This window comes from Merops nubicus, unplaced genomic scaffold, assembly GCF_000691845.1.
Source record: "Merops nubicus isolate BGI_N331 unplaced genomic scaffold, ASM69184v1 scaffold30554, whole genome shotgun sequence".
In the NCBI taxonomy this organism is placed as follows: Eukaryota; Metazoa; Chordata; class Aves; order Coraciiformes; family Meropidae; genus Merops; species Merops nubicus.
In genome coordinates, this window is record NW_008605411.1 from 419 (window position 1) to 12216 (window position 11798).

General features: G+C 39.0%; 1 protein-coding gene across 1 annotated transcript; it reads left to right on the plus strand.

The window, feature by feature from the left end:
- The first annotated feature begins 1066 nt into the window (after positions 1-1066).
- FBXW2 (F-box and WD repeat domain containing 2) lies at positions 1067-8715 on the plus strand. Its single transcript, XM_008939330.1, has 6 exons — positions 1067-1572; positions 3565-3759; positions 4534-4667; positions 5272-5358; positions 5998-6167; positions 8094-8715. Exons 1-6 carry the CDS (start codon positions 1083-1085, stop codon positions 8380-8382), a joined length of 1365 nt encoding a protein of 454 aa, XP_008937578.1. The 5' UTR covers positions 1067-1082; the 3' UTR covers positions 8383-8715.
- Positions 8716-11798: the final 3083 nt, after the last annotated feature.

Sequence of the window (11798 nt, forward strand, 5' to 3'; positions counted from 1 at the left end):
ATCCTCTTGTGTTTTTATCAACAATTGCATGCCATGTGCAGTCTTCCATAGTGAAGACTGTACTTTTCTGTACTACTGTACCATGTTAAGAGGTGTACTCTAATTTCTTATTCTATGAAGGTAAAATGTCTGCATAGAAATAAACACGTTACCGACTCCCACTCAAGATTCCTCAATTCTTTGGGTTTGGGAGCTTCTATGGATTAAACTCAGCAGCTGTTTAATGAATGGAATTAGGTTGTTCATAGAAAATAAATAATTATGGCTTTTTAACTGTTTGCCCAATGTTTATCTTGTTAATCAGATGTCCAAGATTATTGTAGGAACTTGAGATGCTGCAGGATAGTATAAATGAATATAGGCTGCTTAGTTCTGGAGGTAGTATTTCAAACCTTGAATTTTAGTTAATTCTTTTCATTGGAAATAAGAGGAATTTTAAAAAAAAAAAAAAAGTTTAAGTCAAAGCAGAGCAAACATGTCAAAACTGATGCTAGACCAGCACAATCTACAGTATATACACAAGCCAAATAGAAAGAAGGCTAACAGTCTTCAACACAGTTTAGACATTTCTCTGTATCTTCTTTTAAAAAACTACAGTTGTCCGCTTTGTTTTAAAATAGTTTATGACAAAGGTATGAATAAGTTCTGTCATTAATTATCTTATCACTCTGCTTAGATGCTTTGGTTTCTTCCCTTTATCAGTATAATCCATGAGTAAACTGTAGGACAGCGTTTATTTGCTATAAGAGGTTTAAAACTTTAACCCTGACCTTATTGGATTCAGAATTTGGAAGCGTTAACCTAGAACATGAATGTTAACGTCTTTCCTAATGAATGCTAATACTCACTAGCTCCATGCAATTCACTTCTACGTCTGATGCGGAACAAAGGATAGTTCAAAGTGCATGCAAATACTTAGTCCTAACCTCATGATTAGTTTAAAATGTCACTTCAGTCTATGTGTTAACGTGCCATTTGGAATACTGATGTGCCAGTAATAAAGATGTGATGCTTACCTTGTTTTTCTGAACGGAACTAATACAATATTTTGATGTATCACAGGTAAATTTTTCCATAACCTTATGGAGAAAAAGGACTTTGAAGCATGGCTTGATAACATTTCTATTACATTTCTTTCTCTGACGGACTTGCAGAAAAATGAAACTCTGGATCACCTGATTAGCTTGAGTGGAGCAGTCCAGCTCAGGCACCTCTCCAATAATCTAGAGATTCTCCTCAAGAGGGACTTCCTCAAACTTCTTCCATTGGAACTCAGTTTTTATCTGTTAAAATGGCTTGATCCTCAGACCTTACTCACATGTTGCCTCGTCTCTAAGCAGTGGAATAAGGTTATAAGTGCCTGTACAGAGGTGTGGCAGACTGCATGTAAGAATTTAGGTTGGCAAATAGATGATTCTGTTCAGGATCCTCTGTATTGGAAGAAGGTTTACCTAAAGGCTATTTTAAGGATGAAGCAACTGAAGGACCATGAAGCCTTTGAGACATCCTCTTTAATTGGACACAGTGCCAGAGTATATGCACTTTACTATAAAGATGGACTCCTATGTACAGGTAGGAAGGACAGAAAACTTGGAGTCTTAAAATTCTTTGTTTCTTCCACCCTCCCCCCCCAACGTGATTAATGACAATTTGCTTTTCCTTTACTAGACAGATTATTTTCATAATGCTAACAGAGTTGAAGATTATTCAAAATTAGTTTTTCTTTGAATTTCTGAAACACGTGGCATGCTAATAAATTGATTAGTCACTTTAGTAGGAAAACAAGGAGACCAGTTTCTTTGTTGGTTAAAAAAACGGGAACAGCAGGTACCATACTTCAGATTTGTAAGCCCATTTGAGAAGTGCAGATACATGAGTTATCCTCTTAACATGATAACTTTCAGTTAAAGGGACCTTGTTTGGGCTCTGTGATCACTGCATCTCCCAAGGTGTGGCAGGATATGTCTGTCTTCTTCCTTGAAACAGTTTCTCTGATACAGTCTGTAAGCCCTCCCAGTTCTTAACGTAAGTGCTTGTGTGAAGACCTGTAAACTAGATTTAACCTTGGTACTTGTACATTGTCATGATAATTTCAGCTTCCTCCCTGAAGACTGCAGACTTCAAGATTTCAGTTTGAACTTAAAAGTACAGCTAGAACAAATGAAACCGTAGGTGTGAAAGAACAGCAAGTTACAATGAACCGCTGTCAGAGCATATTCCAAGGATTTCCCAGTCACTTGAGATGACAGTGCTATAGAATAAGTTGGGAATACCCCCATTTGTTGGTACATTAAGGTGGTTACTAGAAGCCAACAATTGGACCCTAGGCAGTTTTTTCACTTCACTACTCAGTAGGGAATGTAAATACACAAGAAACAACATTGTCAAAACTTTTCAGAAAGTGGCACATTTTTGTGCTGAAATCAGCAGGAGAAACAACAGGTATAAGTGTCAGGGGGTTTATTCTGCTCTCCAAAGGCAGCAGTCTGGACTTGCCGTTACAAGTTTTAAAAAAAAGAAACTGAAGGAAGTAGGGAAACTGGCAGGCTATGGGCCTGGTATTCCTCTGCTGTCTTTTGAGATTTAGTGGACTCCTTTCCCACCTGAAAGAGACTAAAGGTTGCAATATAATGAGTGGCACTGAGAACCTGGGAGTGAAGTATTATGTAAAACTTCTATGCATTTGTTTCAGTAGATACTGTCAGTCATAGGCAGTGTTGGAATCTATGGAAAGTGCTAAAACAGTACAAGGAAACTGGAAGGCCAGACATCTGGTAACTTAATTAATATGAAAACAAGCGGCTTTGCTGTCATGTTGAGGCTTAAAACTAACGGGTTTTTTTGTCATTCAAGCAGCTAGGAAGTACTATTTAATGAGAAAAAGTTCAACAAGGGGAAATGCAAAGCCCTGCACCTGAGGAGGAACAACTCCATGGCTGGAGAGTCACCCTGCTGAAAAGCAGACTGGCAGAAAAGGACTTGGGGGTCCTGGTGGACACCAAGTTGAATATGAGCCACCAACATGCCCTTGCTGCAAGGAAGGCTAACAGTATCCTGGGCTGCTTTAGGAGTGTTTCCAGTATGTTGAAGGAGGTGCTCCTTCCCCTCCACTCAGCACGGGCGAGGCTGCACTTGGGAGTAATGTGTCCAGTTCTGGGCTCCTCACTACAAAAAAGACAGGAACACACAGGAGAGTTCAACAAAGGACCATGAAAATGATGGAGGGACTGGAGTATCTCTCATATGAAGAAAGGCTAAGAGAGCTGGGACTTTTTATTGTAAGGAAGAGAGGGTTCAGGGAGGATCTTATCAATGTATGTAAATACTTGAAGTGGGGGTGCAAAGATGATATAGCCAGGCTCTTGTCAGTGGTGCCCAGTGACAGGTCAAGAGGTGGTGGACACAAACACACACAGGAGGTTTGCTCTAAAACACTTTTTTTACTGTGAGATTGATTGAGCACAGATTGCCCAGAGAGACTGTGGAGCATCTTGTGGAAGACAAGTATATGACTGGAAATACTATTTTCTCTGCCTCCAATTATCCTGTTCTTTTATATTCTAGGATCAGATGACTTGTCTGCAAAACTGTGGGACGTAAGCACAGGTCAGTGCATATATGGTATCCAGACACACACTTGTGCTGCAGTGAAGTTTGACGAACAAAAGCTTGTAACAGGATCTTTTGATAACACAGTAGCCTGTTGGGAATGGAGCTCTGGGGCAAAGACACAGCATTTTAGAGGACATACTGGTGCAGGTATGTTGAACTTTTCAATCTGTAATTTCACCAGTCAAATAACATACATTATCATCAAATTATATTTTAAGTTAGCTCTTTGCAAAATTGTTTGTTTGTTTTTTTTTCCCTAGGCTCTCTCCTAGGTCACCATTTGGGAGGGAAAGGAATTGGCCAGAGCAGATCCAGATCTTGAATAATGCCAGAGCTTACCCATGTGGTGTTTTGCAGTTGCATGGGAATATTAAATGCTGTGCTTACTCAGTACTTTTGGGTCTACCAAAAAGATGCAAACCCCAGAGAGCATGGCAGTAGCAGTTTTTTACATCCCCAGACTGGAGATGGGCTTACAGAAAAGAGCACAATAGGACCTGGGAATCTGTATTTGCATTTTCATCATAATTGACTTCTCTACTGCAAAATCTCTTAAACTCAGCTGTAGGTCTGTTCCCCTGTGAGTAGTGACATATATCAAAATGTACCAATCCTGCTGGAACTGACTTAATACAACTCTTAAAATAGGACTAGCTTAAATTACACTTTTTGCAAAATCCAACCATAAAGGAACCACTGATGCTTTTAATTTGGACAAATGCCAGTAATTCTGCAGTGTTATTTTAGGAATCCAGAGCAACAATTCACTTATACATTTCAAGAACAACAGTTAAAGATGTAATAGCATACGAATTTAGAGGCCACTGAATCAATACAGATGCTACTAGTTAGTGTCTCACTTATAGAAAAATATGTGCATAGAGACCGGTATTCCTTATTTAGTACCCTCTTTGCTTGTAGTTTTTAGTGTGGACTACAACGATGAACTTGACATTCTGGTCAGTGGCTCTGCAGACTTCACTGTGAAAGTATGGGCCTTATCAACAGGAACGTGCCTGAACACCCTTACTGGACACACCGAATGGGTCACTAAGGTGGGAACACTCATTTTTAATTAATCTTGCAAAACACTTTCAATAAATTTGTAACGTTCTAAATTTCTGTTTCCTAATCCTAACCCTTCACGTAGGCGTAGAATCAGAAGAACATCAGGAAATAATGCAGAATAACATTTCAGCAGAAAAAAAATACTTAAAGAATATATACTTCAGCTTTTTGGACTATCGAAGATATTTCTATTCCAAAGCAGCTGGAATAATATTAGGAATCACTGTTTGAATCAAAGGCTGGATAAAAACTGGTTCTGAAGGAAAGCTACTTTAAAAGTTATGTAGAAGAACTAATGATCTTTATAACCAAAATCTGAGCATAAAAAGCATTCTGAAGTCAAGATATTTTTCTTTCAATTATTTCAGAACTTGGAATGTGAGGGGGGTGTTTCTAGACGAGAAGTACATATGTTTGCTTATTAATAGAGTAAGTTGTCACTTGTAGGAACGAGAAAACTGTGGTTTCCCTTCAGCTGTTAGAAGTATTTGTCTTGCCTTTATACAAGTGCAGGTTGTCAAGAAAGTGAAAAATACAAATAAAAGTTTATTTAACAGCATCAACATAACTCATTACATTCTTCAATTACAGGTAGTTTTGCAGAAGTGCAAAGTCAAATCTCTTATGCATAGTCCTGGGGATTATATTCTTCTAAGTGCAGATAAGTATGAAATCAAGGTATGTACTATGTATCATACTTATTTTGGTACCTAGAGAAATAAAATGCTTGAGTGCTGCACTGAAGTTTGCAAATAATGTAAGATTTTATTTTCTTCCATATTGCCTAAAGTGTAAAAGTGGCGTACAAGACATACAACTCTTTGGAAGCTAATGCTACAATGCTTTCCTTCATGTTTAGATATAAGTGATGGCTCTACATGAATGATAATGAAAAAAATAAGTGCTTTCAATGCATGCATAATGTGCTAACTTGACAGTGAAGCCGTTAACTGCAAGTGCTGTTACTGTTGGGGATTTTTGGGTTGAAGAATGCTGTAAATAAGTTTATGGCTATGGGAGTGCTTCATAACTGAAACAGTGTTACATTTCTGTCCAACTGGATGGTTCATTTTTTTTGGCAATTATTTAAAGCACCTATTTTCACTAGGACTTTTTAGCCTAGGAACAAGACATGCTGCAACAATACTCTTAAGACAAATTGCTCAGAAAATTGGTGTTCCTACCTAAAGAAGATAAATATTTCTGAAGAAAATATGCACACATTTATCTGATGCTTAAAGAGAGACTGAGGCTTGCTCTGTGTAGTGGTTTATAACATGAAAGTTTCATGGTCTTAAAACTGTGTTTTAATTGTAGATTTGGCCTATTGGAAGGGAAATAAACTGCAAGTGCTTAAAAACACTGTCTGTTTCTGAGGATCGCAGCATATCCCTACAGCCTAGCCTGCACTTTGATGGTAAATACATAGTGTGCAGTTCAGCACTAGGATTATACCAGTGGGACTTTGCCAGCTATAATATTCTCAGGTAAATCTTTCAGTTTAAGATTTGGTCTTCTTCAAAAACATAGGTAGAACATACTAGTTTTAAGAAGTTATTTTAGATGTAGGCCAAAAGAATCTTGATAAAAATTCTGTAAAGCTCTTGTTTTACACATACTGCTAGATTTAATTCTAATTTATCATTTGTTAATACAAATAATTTGATTGCTGTTTGGTTTCTGGCCACAGGCTTGTCCTCTTTCACATTCTCATTCCATAAGCTGAGGAGTTTCAGTATAGACTTAAATCAGGCTGCAGTGCCGTAGCTGTGAATGTGAAACCATCTTTTGCTGACTGCATACCCCAATAGAAAGAATAGTACCATCAGTAAGCAGCACATGGGCCAGATCTTTCCCTCCAATTCTAAATTATCCATGGAGGATATGAGGCGTGTCACCACCAGCGGAACAAAGAGATTGATACATTCACTCATGGTGTAGGATGAAGTAAAGACAGAAGCAAACCAACTAAGAAACCAGGTGGCCAGTCCAGTTGTAATTGCATAGCCATAAACCAGTGCCGCCATTACAGATGTAATCCTCCCCCTGCTCCCGGTTGTTAATGTTATGTTAATCCTAAGGGAGGGGCACCTGGTGGTGATCTCCTGATTGGTTCCCACCCAAGGCTGGCCAGGCCCTGGGTGAAAACCAATCAGGAAGGTCTTTCCTGCCTCATTAGGGACATCATCCATATGTCAACCCTGATTCACGGCTGGGGGTATAGAGCCCAGCACTTCAAACTGTCATGACTAGAAATTAATGTGGCCATGGAGATTGCTCTGCAGACCAGCAGGTGGCCATTTCTTGGTGTACTTTGATTGGACAAGAAATTAAAAAGACTTTTTTCTTTGCAGGACTACTGATCTGTCATTATCAATAATACTGCGGAATGATAGTTAAATCTAGCAGACTTCAGTAAGGGATGAAACAGGATGTCACATTCTGTTCCCATAAAAAGACTGAAGAAACTATGTGTTAGAAATAGTGGCATAAAATATGGTAACTTACTAAAGAAAAAAAAATTGCATTTTAGAATTGTTAGTAGACTCTTCATTGAAATGGCACAGGTATTTGTAGAGTATCTCTCTAAGAAGGATCTGCTCTAAAAGAAGTGCTTCTTGTCAGTAAGAATAACTGAGTAATTTCACCTCTGAGTTTACCTTCTTATCCTTCAAAAGAGAAAGATGTTCTTTTACTGCTAAAACCAGATTTTCATCTCCGTGCATTTATGTGCCTCAGTTCTGTGCTTTATGTAATGCTATGTCAGTTGTGGATGTTCAGTCCGTTGTAAAAAAACTTACTTTCTTCATTTCTGTTCCAAGTTTTATTTATTAAGGCAAAAATATTGTAAATGTCTAGGGGAACTAAGAAATACTTTTCTAAGATGAAAATGCTTAACTTATGCTAAGCACCCGTAAAACAGCATTCTGTTAAGGACCAACCTTGAACGATTTATCTTACCTTCTCTATACAGGAAAATAATTGTGTTTTATTTCCAGCTTCTAAAAGAGTGGTCAAAAGAATGAGAGGTTTTACCTGTTAAAGATATGGAGGCATGAAACCCCTATGGAAATGTATTGTAAAACACACGTACATTTGCTCTTTTGTGTGTATTGGAAAACAAGACTTTTTCTGGGTTTGCCCAGTGCTGTGCAGGATTCCTTTCAAACCTTAACCTTTACTTAGGCTCAGAAGGGTCTGTCCTGAATGCACAAAGCCAGAACTGAAACCACAAGTCTGATTGTAGATAAGTGTTCAGTTGCTTAATTTGAAAATACTGCATCCAGTTCTTTCTAAATCCTTTCAAAATTATTTCAAACGCTTACTTCTATGGACACATAAGGATTTGTTTTAGTAATGCACGTTCATTACTATACCGTGACAGTTTCTAACAATGTTGTCTTGCCTTCTAGGGTTATCAAACCTCCTGACTTCTCAAATGTGTCCTTGCTGGGCTTTGGAGAGATATTTGCTCTACTATTTGATAACAGATACTTGTATATAATGGACTTGAGGACAGAAAAACTGATAAGCCGCTGGCCTCTACCAGAATACAGGAAGTCAAAGAGAGGTTCCAGCTTTTTGGCTGGTGAAATGTCTTGGTTAAATGGACTAAATGGCCAAAATGATATGGGCTTGGTTTTTGCTACCAGTATGCCGGACCATAGTATCCATTTGGTGTTATGGAAAGAACACAGCTGAAAAGCTCACATACACAGAATCTTCAGGAATATATGGACTATCTGCAGTGTGTCTATAAAATGAGACTTTGCATGAACCAAAGTTGCACACCTAATGGTATCATCATGCAATGCACAATCATTTACTTTTATTTGGGCATTTGGGAACGGGTTGTTTTTGACTTAATGCAATACAGCATGCTAACAGTATTCACCACAAAATTTTGTCTGTACTCATGTTTAAGCATACATACTTGGGCCCCAAAACATAGCTTGTAACATTTAACCCATTCAAATCCACCACCAAGTCTGAAATGAAGTAGTGGTTGACCTGACTTCTGACCTATTTTTTTATGTTGAAAAAGAAGGTGAGGGAGGGAGGTGGTTGAGGCTCCATTCCTGGGGGTCTTTAAGGCCAGGCTGGATGAGGCTCTGGGCAGCCTGATCTAGTGGGAGGTGTCCCTGCTCATGGCAGAGGGGTTGGAACTGGGTGACCCTTGTGGTCCCTTCCAACCCTGACAGATTCTGATCTGTTTTAGCAGAAGACTTCAGAGCCCTAATGGCTCAATGGTTGGACTTGATGATCTTAAAGGTCTCTTCCAACCTAAAGAATTCTATGATTCTAAGGTGAAGCTGCTCTTTTAGAAACACAGGGGTTTGTACATGTAACAGCATACACTGGTTACAGTGCATGGCTGCTTAACTCAAATGAGAAGAGAGCAAACTCTTGTCTCTTTCCAGTGTCATTTGCTTCAAAATGTTTTTTTTCCCTTATGGTAGCTTTAAATATTTAGCCTTTGAAACAGAAGAATCAAATTAGTCCTTTAAGGAGGATCAGATGCTAACAAAAATTGTTTGGGAACACATCACTATGAACTCTTGTCAGCAAGAACAAGCCAGCTTTTTATCTGACAGAGCTTGCCACCACAACTTTAAGAGACCCTCTGACAGTATTCACCATATTGCTGATGGTAACTCAGAATAGCTTGATCAGTATTTTATAGTCCATACTTCCTGTACTTTGTGTGCAAATGTAGCTTAGTTCATAGGCAGGTAGAAATACAGCAAATGGGAAGATGATGTTTAATCTCTATCGCAAGAGTCATTTTCTTCCATTAAATGATGTCTAGCAGCCATTCACTTTTTCAAAAAGTTGCAGTTAATATAATCATGCACCTAAGTACTCCCCTTCATGTCTTTTTTTTTTTTTAAATGCAACATGAAAACTTGAGTTTTCATGAAAATTAGCTCATGATCTTGAAAAAAAAACTAAAACTGCCTAGCGTTACTATTGTTAGTACAAGGTGTTGTTTTTTCCTTCCACTATCCAAGGAGACCTAATTTCACACTTCCTATAGAACAAAGGCCAAGGTTCCAAAATGTATGCAGTATGAATTACACCAATGGGAGTTTCCATATGCAAGAACCAGTATTTCAGTGATAAGGTGGGAATTGCATGAAGTCACATTGGAGAAGTGTCTCTGAAATACAAGGCTACAGTCTTAAGTACTCAGTTTTCCACCTTTATTCACACAAACTTACTCTGGAAGGGTATTTGTAGTCAAGGACTTTATCAATTGGAAGTCAAATGCACAGCTCTTGATTCAAACCACACTGACTAGAGCACAAATTATGATCTCTCACAGCTTTTGTTCTCTCAAAAGTGAAGAAAACTTATCTGAAATGGAAAGCTTTCAATAAGCTGTATTGAAACCCAGTTCTCATCATTCATAAAATGTGGGAGTAACTATACTGTGCACTATGTAACTATGTACCAGAGTAACTCAGTTTACTCTAAAGGAGCCACATGATGATGGGTCACCTAGAGAACACTGCATTAGCTTTGAAAGATTATTTCACAACAGGAGTTTAGCCAGGAACATGCCAGAAATGTCTTTGTACTCACATCAGTGAAATATGGAGTGAATATTTGGACTGCAAGATGAGTGGAAAATGGGCTGGTCTGCCAAGCTCAGAGAGTGGTCATCAGTGATACAAAATCTAATGGGTAAACAGTTAATAGAAGTGTTCTTGAGGAGCTAGAATTGGAGAACTACTTTATTTATTTTATTTTTTCCAACCATACTAATTTGAAGGGGAAGCAGTCAATAGGCAAGAGAACAAGGAATGCTATTCTGAGAGTCTTTCAACAAAGTGGGCTGACAGAGATCTCATTAAATTTAACCACAGTAAATGCACTGTCCGTCACCCAAGACACAATCGCCCCACACAACAGGCAGGATGGAGCCATCTAGATGGGCAGCAGCTTTACAGGAAAGGACCTGAGAATGCAGTTGCACAGCAAATTGAGCAGGATTCAGCGATATGCCCTTGTGACAAAGAGGGCCGACTGCACACTGAACAAGTACACAGCTATGAGTACAAGGGAAGGGATTCTTCACCTCTGTTCTCAGCACAAGGCCACATCTATATGCAATGCTGAAATCCCCAGTACAAAACAGACTGACACACTGGGGCAAGTCCTGTGAGTCCTCCTGGGCAGGAGAAATGGACAGGGAGGTGGAGCAGAAAATGTCTGAGAAACAGAGCTGAGTTCAGCCTTCCAGAGAGAATGGTGGGGGAAGGGAAGGTGGTTGCAGGCATAGGGTAGAGAGGCACGGCTACTCTCTCTAGCCAGCTAATAAGAAGGTGCAGAGAAGGCAGGCATACTCAGCTCAGCATCATGCAGCAGGACAAGGGCAAACGGTCACAAACTGCAAGAAGATAAATTCCAACTAGCTCTTCCCTGCTGTGAGGGTAATTTTAAGACAGGAACAGGTTGCCTGGAGAGATGGTGTATCCAGCTTACCGAGACAAAGTCCTGAGCAAACCATGCTACCTTACCCCACTTTGAGCAGGAATTTGGACTTCCACATGTCCCGTCTAAACTACATTAGTGTACAATTCTAAATGGACGTCTTGTCAAGCAAGATAGTACCACAGCAGCAGGCACCTTTGATGTTCATACGACTGCCAGAGCGTCTTCAAATAGATGTTGGGAGACGCTGCAGCCACAAATACTACAGTTTGTTAAATGCTGTGAAATGGTAGTTGGAAACAGATTATGAAGAATCATTTCACAAGTTGCAGAAAATTTTAAACAAGTTAAGAACTCTAAATTTTTCTGCATTATCCCAGAAAAGCACGATGAGAACCAATGTGCCACCACAAAACAGATGAAAACATGACACTGATGCAGAAATTTTAAAAACCATACCTGCTCTCACACAGACATTTCTCTGTCATATACCAAAGTGTCAGACTATCATTGCCCCTAGATGTCCCTTCTTAGGAAGGTCCTAATACGTTACCGTATCAGTACAATGCACATAGCTTTGGGAGGTTAGAAAACAGAAAAAAATATTACTAAAATTGTGAAACTATAGTGAGCAAAATTTTTTTTTTTTTTGCTTGCATTGCATTCCATTAGGGTTCAGA

Bases quoted from the DNA above. Each gene is read 5' to 3' on its own strand.
- FBXW2 (XM_008939330.1), top strand. From the start codon at position 1,083: ATGGAGAAAAAGGACTTTGAAGCATGGCTTGATAACATTTCTATTACA. The intron at 5,359-5,997 runs GTATGTACTATG...TTTTAATTGTAG, and splicing joins CAGATAAGTATGAAATCAAG to ATTTGGCCTATTGGAAGGGA. The intron at 6,168-8,093 runs GTAAATCTTTCA...CTTGCCTTCTAG, and splicing joins GCCAGCTATAATATTCTCAG to GGTTATCAAACCTCCTGACT.